Below are 9,451 nucleotides of genomic sequence, written 5' to 3' on the forward strand. Positions count from 1 at the left end.
CAAAGGATAAAAGGCCCCTCACGCTTGATAACGCGCCTACAGCCGGTAACGCCCGCCGGGGAGACACTTCTGTGTTTTCTCATTTCAGCGCCGAGGTTCAGCTTCCTGCCGCTGGACCCGCCGCGCCGTCCCCCAACGGCCGCCCAAGCCCGCGGCCCCCACACGAGCGGCCGCCGCCGCCTCATCCGGCAGCGCGACCCCCGGGCCCCTTCCCGCGCAGGGCGGGACCCCCCCCACACCCCGGCCCTGCACGGGAAGGGCCCCGGAGGCGGCGGGGCGGGAAGAGCACCGCCCCAGAGAGCCGCCGCGAGTCATCGCGGGAGGCGGAGGAGCGCGGCCGCGGCGCCGCTGGCGCACTGGGCTGCGCCCGCTGAGGGAGGCGCGCCCGCTGAGGGAGGCGCGCCCGCTCCGCGCCGCCGGCGGCACAAGGCGCCTCGCCGCTCGCCGCATCGCCCGGCTCCCGCCCGAGCGTGAGGAGAGGCAGAGGCGGCTGTCGCCCCGCGCCGGCCCATGGAGCCGCCGCGGCGCCCGGCGGGCGGCTGCTCCTGGAGCAAGACGGACTGCGTGGAGCGGCCGCTGACGCGGCTCTTCAAGGGGCTCGGGCGGCTGGTGGCCGCCTGCCCCTGGCCCTTCCTGCTGGCGCCGCTGCTGCTCTCGGCCGGGCTGGGCTCCGGCTTCCTCCGCCTCCAGCTGCTGCAGGAGAACGACATCGAGGGGCAGTTCACGCCGACGCAGGGCCCCGCCAAGGCCGAGCGGGACTTCGTGCGGCGCCACTTCCCCACCAACGACTCGGCGCAATTCTCCGCCTCGCGGCTGCCCACGGAGGGCGCCTACGCCGCCCTCATCGCCGTGGGGGACTCCATCCTCAGCGCCCCGGCGCTGGGCGAGGTGCTGCGGCTGGACGCGGCCGTGCGCGCCATGGACGGCTACGAGGCGCTCTGCGCCCGCCGCGACGCCGCCTGCGTCGCCGCCAACCCGCTGCTGCCGCTGCTGAGCGGCGGCGCCGCCGCCGTGGACAACCTCACCTTCCCCGTCCACGACGGCATCTTCCTGGGGAACGCGCTGGGCGGCGGGCGGACGGGCGGCGGCGGGCGGCTGCTGGCGGCGCGGGCCCTGAGGCTGCTCTATTACCTGCGGGAGGGCGGCGCGGCCGAGGATCCCGGCCGCCGCTGGCTGGAGGACTTCCCCCGGCGCATCGCCGAGCTGGTGCGCGGCTTGAACTTCTCCTCCATCCAGGTGAGCGGCCGCCGCCGCGGAGCGTTGCGCGCAGCCCGGCTGCCGGGCGGGGCGCGGAGGGGTGTTCGTGGCCCCGGATAGCGTTTAACATCGCTTGCCTACGCGCCTGAAGAGACGTGGAAAGGGGAGGGGGGGAACTGCTTAATTCTTGTATTATTTTTTTCGTGGCAGGTGACTTACTTTACCTCGCTGTCCAGACAGAAGGAGTTTGAAGGAAACACTAAGACAGTGATCCCGCTGTTTTCCGTAACGTATTTTTTGACGATAACCTTTTCGATCGTCTCTTGCCTCAGGTAAAATTTCTTTTGAGCTATGGCTCTTTGAGTAACAACGTCCAAACTTCTTTACCTTGAATTTTCTTTAAATTAGTTCCTGTTCTTGTCAAGTGAAATCATTCATGAAGCAGCAGACTTCACATGAAATTTAATAATAGGCAAGATATAGTCTTTTGTTATTTCCCTTCTACTTGTGTGTATTCCCCATCTGCTTAAATAAGGCTGATGTTCAAATATTTGTTTGGTATTTGAACCCAAACAAGTGTTCTCTTCAGATGTGCACAACTTGAATACTGGTATCCATTAGTCTGTTGTTTGAAACCATCAATCCTGTATGTACTTTCACTTCCATTTCTTGTAATGGTAGCTTTTGCGTGTGTTAGAACTATTTAAATAACGGAAACAAATCTATACTCTTATCTTCTTAAGAGCTCTGAGGTGCTTTAGCTTTGACACTGAAAAATACTATGCCAAAGTAAACATTCTTTGTTATGAAAACAGGTCAGCACAGATATCAGGATCTATTTTACCCTGTGCAGAAAGGGGGCTTTAATACCAAAACTGGGATCTAGCCAGCTGGTACTGCAGCATTAGTCTCTGCAAGTGTTCTGGCTTTATTGAATAAAACTCACCGGGTCAGTTTGGCATATACAGTGGAGACATTCACAGAAAAAAAAAATAGAAAAATCAAACGGAAAAGTCAACATTTAGAGGGAAGGAAAGAATAAATGGTGTTATTTCTAAAGTTATTTTACTTCTTTGTCTGCTTCGCTTGTAGTTTCTGTTCTCATCATGCCCACCAAATGTTAATTCTTTTTAAAGATCAGTTATAAAGAAGAAGTAAGCAGGGGAGGGAGGAGGAAATGTACCATGTTAAGATCTGCTTGCATCTTTCTTCTACCACCTAGTCACTTAAGATATAGATGAATCAACACCAACTTCACAAATTGCAGTAAGCCTGGGTACAGCTTTAGGCATTCTCCTTGCTAGTAGAATCTAAGCCTTACCCACTGCCTGCAAAGAGCTTGTTCTGCCCATTCTCTGTGCTGGTGGAAGGTGAATCATTGTACGTTTGAAAGCTGTACTACAGCGTTTACATGCTGTTTTTGAGAAACTAAGGTCTGCTTAAAGGGTGGGCTTATTGTCTTAGTGTTTCCGTGCAGCATTGTGCTTATTAGACTATACAGTTTTTGGCTACAAAGCCAGCTCACGGTCCAGTCGTTTCGGAACACAGACAGAACAAGGCTGGTTCCACCAGCACACATCCATACATACACCCCTTGGATTTTCTCTCTACGATGTTACTTGAGCTCTCAAGAGTTAGGCAGCTGTGCTATGCAGAGATTAGTGACTGATGGACGGTTTCAACCATTGTCAATTCCAGCCTCGCTAGCTTTTTAGGTATATGAAAATCATGTTTCATCCCCAAAAGATGCAACCAGAAGAGGATGTGGTTGCATCAGTGGAAGCTTGTAAGATTATCGTCTTGCCCTGGAAGTAAGAGGTTCTCTTACCATTCAGAAATAGTCAACAACCTGAAAAATGGCTGAATAAATTCATGCTGAATGCTTTCCCTGATGCTTTGGTGCTGTCCTAACAAATACTGGGTATCATCAAGCTCTCTTCAGAAACAGGATAACTTCCACTTCTATGTGGAATCTTCACTTGTAATGCCAATCTGCTTAGTGAAATACTTGACATATAACTAAGGTATTCCTTAAAATATTTTCAGACTGAGCTGTATAAGAAATAATATCTGGCTTGCATGCTGTGGAGTGGTTTCTGCTGGTTTAGCTGTATTAAGCAGCTTCGGATTGATGCTGTACTGTGGAGTACCATTTGTCGTCACTGTAGCAAATGCACCATTTCTTATTCTAGGTAAGTAGCAAAAGTGAGTCAGACACAGATAAGAAGAAAAAAGCAGAGTTAACATGAGTGTGTTACTCTTTTATGATATGAGTATGGGATCATGCGACGTTCAGTCCTGCATGTGGGGAGGAGACAGGAGCACACGCGGCTTCCTCTGCCCTCCTGCAGACTGGGGAACCATTCAGCTTGGCACACACAGCCTGGGAAGCTGCAGTTCTGCTCTGGCAGAAGGGCTGCATTTCACAGAAAATAGTGCCCGCTGTAATTCCAGTGCTACGGCATGAAAGCTGTAAACGATCAGAAGATAATGTTAGCATTTCCAGCATTATTTTAGTGTCATTGTGAATTTAGTCATGCTGATAAATAATTGATTTTACTAATAGCGCTAATATTTTAGCAGTGATAGTTCAGTTGAGCTCTGCAGAGTTCTTTCACCACTTTCCTCTGTATCAGCCCTTGCTGTTTTCTAAAGCCATAACCATTTATTTATATAGTTAGCTCTGCATAATAGTTTGTCTACCCTAAAATACTTGTTAGTAGTGTTCCTATGGGACAACTTTCTGCAATTCAAGCAGATAGAGAGCTCTTCCCAAAACTATTTGTCCACCTCTTTTTGCAGTACAGTGAGAATCCCCCGTCTGTCTGCTTTTAATCAGTTTCAAGGCAGGCCAACATAGAACACCGCCGAACATGTGTCCAGCGTGCAAATTACACTACGTTAGCATTGCCTTAATCCAGTACGTGTATTGTGAGGTGAATATCTAAAGTAAATTACCGTAAGTCTTTGTATTCTATGTGAAGAATGTAGTCCCTGGTCAGATAAAGCTAGGCCTAGCTTGTATAGGTTAAGTAACGAGCAAGATTGTCTGTAATTTCAAACAGGAAATTCGTCTTGTTTTGGTAGATACGAAATTTCCTGTGCAAAATGACTATGTACTAAATTTCATTTTGATATAAAGTTGAAGAGATACACCATTTTCACAATCAGCTCTCCTCAAAAACGTGACGTAGTTACTTAAATATCATAACATCACAGTTGCACCAATGCAGAACTTTCTAAGTATCATTAGGTAACGTTGCTGCAAATGAAATAGTTCTTTTATAATCCTTACCTGCTCTCTTGTACTATAAATTCATATGATGCTGTCCTGGTCTTAATCTCATGCTGAGGAAAGTAAATGGAACTCTTAGGCTGATAGAAACTCTAGCTCATATTGGATATCTCATGCAAATGCTGTTTAGGGCACACTGTTAACCTGTACAATTCAAATGCATTTTGTATTTGCTTTTGAATTGCTCACTGAATGCAAAGACTCTATAACAAAGACCCTTCTATATACCTGAGAAAGGGCTTAAATCGATTTCTTTAGATCTTAATAGATAAAGTGCCAAACTTCCTCTTCCTTAGATTAAGGCACACGGATTACATTTGAAGCCTGCCTGCCTTCCAGAACTGTCTGGCTCTGCAGCATCTACTGCCTTTTGACTTTCCTCCTTATCTTGTTCCTGGTTTCAGTCACAAGCATTTAGAAGCATTTAGATCCTGGTTAAAAATCATGAGATTTCTTTAGAATGAAAGTTCTGTATATTTTTCTAGTTTGGGTTTGTGGGTTTACACAGTTTGTTTCTAGTCTGTTCAGGTTACGTTTTCAAGGCTTCCTTCACAGTTACAAGGTATAGGCATGGGCAGGGAGACTGGGTGCTGAGATTGCTACTTAATCGCTGTATCATGGCAGGTGCCTTTTTAAGAACACCATCTCACTGAAATCATAGAAGGTGGGGCCTGGAGGGAACCTCATGAGGTTGCACCCCCACGCTATGAGGCAGGATAACTTCTAACTAAGCCACTCTTCTCAAATGTTTTTAAGAACTTACTGGGAATTAAACAGGAATTTTTCCCCTACTTAATTAGCTGAAGGACTTTCAGCGTTTTGCTGATACCTAAGATACATTTCATATCTGTAATTAAGTTGATTGTTCCTTGTTCTTCCATATACGTATAAATTAATCTTTTTTTTTAACGATCCTTTATTCATTAGAGGACTGTTATCATGCTACCCTTCAAAGTGCAAACATTGATATCAAAGAGATGATACAGCCTCAGCTATCTGCTCCACCTCTTTTCTGGTAATCTTGCCCATAGCAGGGAAAACAGAACTGTACTTACAGCAGCTCCTAATTTGCAGTATTTTTAAGGTCAGACAAAGTTTGCATTATGTAAATATACCAGCTGTACATGTCACACAGAATGCAATTTCTGGGGAAGGCTCAAGGAGGACAGCCAGAGATAAAAAGCACTTTCAGCTGCCTGCCATTAATCTGCCTGTATTCATGGACCAGCACCCATCCATGTCTTTCCTGCTAATGCATTCTTGCCGTCTTTTGCACATCACGCTGTTCACTTGTCTGTTTGTGGTCTAGCTCTCCACTTCCTCTCCTTCCCCCCTTCAACCATATGCATTTCTGCAGTACTGCGACTTAACCAGTTATTCTCTTCTATATTTGTACAGTTATTTTTTTCTTCAAGTGCAGTCCTTTTTTGCATTGTACATAATACTGCAATTCTGAAAGCAATGAAATTAGTATGTCTCCAGCTTATCAAACTCGCTGTGAATTGACCTCTCCCCCCCACACCTGCTCTCATTTGGAATTTAAGTATATTTTCTGTTTTGTTGATTAAAACATTGACTAGTACTTGTCCTGAATGCCTCTGACCAGCATGTCTTCCCAGTTTTTACAAATAACCAGTCTTTGAGCATATAGTGACCATTATTTTGGCATGCAGTATATACTGATTTCATCTATTCTTTTATGCTCAGCTATGTTATCTATGCCTGTTCCTAAATTCATGTGGTCTTGCATCCTCTTTTTGTATGATTAATTTTCAGAGAATGAAAGAGCTCTTGATACAGTAACATTGGCAAAATACTGAAAGATTTGTGATTAAAATCTTGAGAGTTAGAAGAGTGGGGAGAAACTAATTTGAGCCTTTCTGTTCCAGCTTCTACTCGTTCACTCTTGCTTCTTAGTAAAAGCTCTAGTCAAGAACCCAGCGTCTTCCTGGCAGGGCTTCCCAGGACATCACTGAGTAATATATGCTGGCACATCGATATAAATGTGAAGATAAATGAATATAGGAAAGTAATTTGAAAAATAAGAATCACAATGAAAGTAGGCGGTCAAGAAGTAGCATAAATATAAAAGTCTAGCCTGGTTGCAGAGGTCATGAATAAATGCCCTAAGATAAACTGGAGAGAAGATCAGTGGAAAGCAAAGAGCTTTCCACTGGGGGAATCACTGGAAAGCTGGGATAACTGTTCTCCAATATGATTGCAACTGTTCTCCCTGTCTGCTGAATACAGAGAGCAAGAAATTATTGGCCTAATTTGCAAAAATGATGAAGAAAAGACACCAGTAGGAGATACTTCTAACTGTAGGGATAGTTAATCATCAGAATAATCAATGTATTTTAATCTGTATATTTACATGACGATTGGAGAGCATACGCAAAACACTTGATAGACTAGATATGCTCAGTCTTATAGCACAGTAGGGGGAGGGATCAACAGTCCATCAGGTCACTCTGAGTTTCTGAAATGTAATAAATTCAGCTGCATACCAAGGGTCTGTTTTCCTATATCTATTTAACTTCCATCGGTACTAAAGCAATGCTAGTATCATGGCTTTCTTAAAATTCTTTGCTAGCTTAAATGCTATTTATTTTGTACTCTTGTTGGTAATTAGCAGAAGCTGCCATGTGCAGTACTGTGTTAACTTTTTTCTCTTCTTGCAGGAGTTGGTGTTGATGACATGTTCATCATGATCGCTTGCTGGGAGAAAAATGCAAGGGAAAGAAGCAAATCGGACACTAAAACTCGAATGGCTGAGACTTACGCAGAGGCAGCGGTTTCTGTTACAATTACTACTCTCACAGATGTTTTAGCCTTCTTCATTGGCACCTGGACTGCTTTTCCATCTGTGAGATCATTTTGCCTCTACACAGGCACTGCTTTTGTCTTCTGCTATATATATACCATGACCTTCTTTGGGGCGATTCTCGTACTAAATCATAAAAGGGAGAAAGGAAACAGACACTGGTTAACTTGCATGCCTGTGAAAACAGGTAAAGATAGAAAGTCCTGCTTGTACAACGCATGTTGTATAGGCAGCTGTTCTGGTGAGTCATCTGAGCCTGAAAGTGGACACGTAATGAACAAATTCTTTGAAAGCCATTATGGTCCTTTCTTTACAAATAAATGGGTCAAGCTACTTGTGGTGTTGCTGTATGGAGCATATCTGGCTGGTAGTATTTATGGATGCACTCAGATCAGGGAAGGCATAGATCTTCGAAATCTGGCTAGTGATGACTCTTACGTTATTCCATACTATGATGATGATAACAAATATTTCTCAGAATATGGACCCAGGGTCATGGCTGTGATTACTGAAAGTGTAGAATACTGGAATAAGTCTGTTCGAATGGCCATTGAGAATTGCATGCAGAGCTTGGAGGGCATTTCATATGTAGATAAGAACCTGACAGAGTCATGGCTGACTGTATACACAAAAATCGCTGAAGGTGCCTCAATGGATATAAATAGCAAGGATCGTTTCATTAATTATTTATTTATACTGTTCCAGAATTATCCAGATTTTGAGTCCGACATTAACAAGACTCATGATAAAATAGAAGCTTCACGTTTCTTCATCCAAACTGTGAATGTTACCTCAGCTGTTGATGAGAAAAATCTTTTAAACCAATTAAGAGACACAGCCAAGCAGTGCAATATTCCATTAATGGTGTACCACCCAGCATTTATCTACTACGATCAGTACCTGGTCATAGTGCAGAACACCATTCAGAACGTTCTCATTGCTGCTGGGGCGATGCTCGTTGTCTCTCTCTTGCTTATTCCCAACCCATTTTGTTGCTTGTGGGTAACTTTTGCTATAGCTTCTGTTATAGTTGGTGTTGCTGGGTTCATGACGTTTTGGAGTGTCAATCTAGATTCCATATCCATGATCAACCTTGTCATCTGTATAGGATTTTCAGTAGATTTTTCTGCTCATATTTCCTATGCCTTTGTTTCAAGTGAAAAGCCATCAGCGAATGAAAGGGCAGTAGAAGCTCTGCACCTGTTGGGCTACCCGGTATTACAAGGTGCGATTTCTACTATATTAGGAGTAGTTGTCTTGGCTGCAGCAAAAACCTACATCTTTAGAACGTTTTTTAAGATTATGTTTCTTGTTATTTTGTTTGGGGCTCTTCATGGTCTTGTTTTTATCCCAGTATTTTTAACCTTTTTTGGAAATTTTGGCAGATCACCCCACAGTAAATTATCTGGAGAAGTCCTCAAGCCGCAGACTAGGTTTAGGGAAGATAAAGACTGTCCATAACTAAGTTAATAGCTTAAATGTATATTTTACATTTGTGTAGACTAAAAAGCCGTAACCTTAAGAGAATATGAAAAATGTATTTATTCTTTTATTTTTCTCACAACAGAGCAGTACAGTCATAAGAAAAGCCATGCAGCAAGTAACAGAAGGAGAAATTAAAATACGCAGAGGATGGATTTGTAACCTTTTTTTTGGCATTTACTAATTTTTGTTTGGCTTTGTAATCTTCATGTTATAAAACTTTTTTTGTGAATTATTTACTGACTGAGTTGAAGCTAAAATGATTAGAAACGTTGAATATTGTACCAGCTCCATGTACTGTTACAGGTTTGTCAGGGAACGCACATATGAAGGAAGAGTAACTCCTGATTGTTTGCATCTCCTGGCTTTTTATCTTGATGATGGAAATCAGCCCCGCAGCGTGCCTAACAGCAACTTTCCCCACGAGTCACAAACCTTGGGGTTCTATTGCAACGTTATCAAGAGGGTGGGTCAGAACCGTCTCAGACGGCAAGCGTTCATAAGCCTTCAGCAGACTTAGTCTACACAGGCTCCTCGGGCGCGAGGGTCCCTGAGGGAAGACAAACTTACCTATTTTGTATTAAAATCCTTTTCTTGGTGCATGGTTTTCTTGCTAAGATTAAAAAAAACGTTATTAAAATAAGTTTGTGTTA

General features: G+C 44.4%; 1 protein-coding gene across 1 annotated transcript; it reads left to right on the plus strand.

Moving 5' to 3' along the window:
• Positions 1-406: 406 nt before the first annotated feature.
• On the plus strand, positions 407-9,451 carry LOC104147233 (patched domain-containing protein 3). Its single transcript, XM_009679774.2, has 4 exons — positions 407-1,236; positions 1,408-1,529; positions 3,244-3,389; positions 7,174-9,451. The coding sequence occupies exons 1-4, from the start codon at positions 511-513 to the stop codon at positions 8,775-8,777; spliced, it is 2,598 nt and encodes an 865-aa protein (XP_009678069.2). The 5' UTR covers positions 407-510; the 3' UTR covers positions 8,778-9,451.

The sequence above is a fragment of the Struthio camelus genome, chromosome 2 (assembly GCF_040807025.1).
Source record: "Struthio camelus isolate bStrCam1 chromosome 2, bStrCam1.hap1, whole genome shotgun sequence".
Lineage (NCBI taxonomy): Eukaryota > Metazoa > Chordata > Aves > Struthioniformes > Struthionidae > Struthio > Struthio camelus.

Coding starts and splice junctions, on each gene's coding strand:
- LOC104147233 (XM_009679774.2), top strand. CDS start 511: ATGGAGCCGCCGCGGCGCCCGGCGGGCGGCTGCTCCTGGAGCAAGACG. Junction 1,237..1,407: donor TGAACTTCTCCTCCATCCAG/GTGAGCGGCCGC, acceptor TTTTCGTGGCAG/GTGACTTACTTTACCTCGCT. Junction 1,530..3,243: donor TCGATCGTCTCTTGCCTCAG/GTAAAATTTCTT, acceptor AAATATTTTCAG/ACTGAGCTGTATAAGAAATA.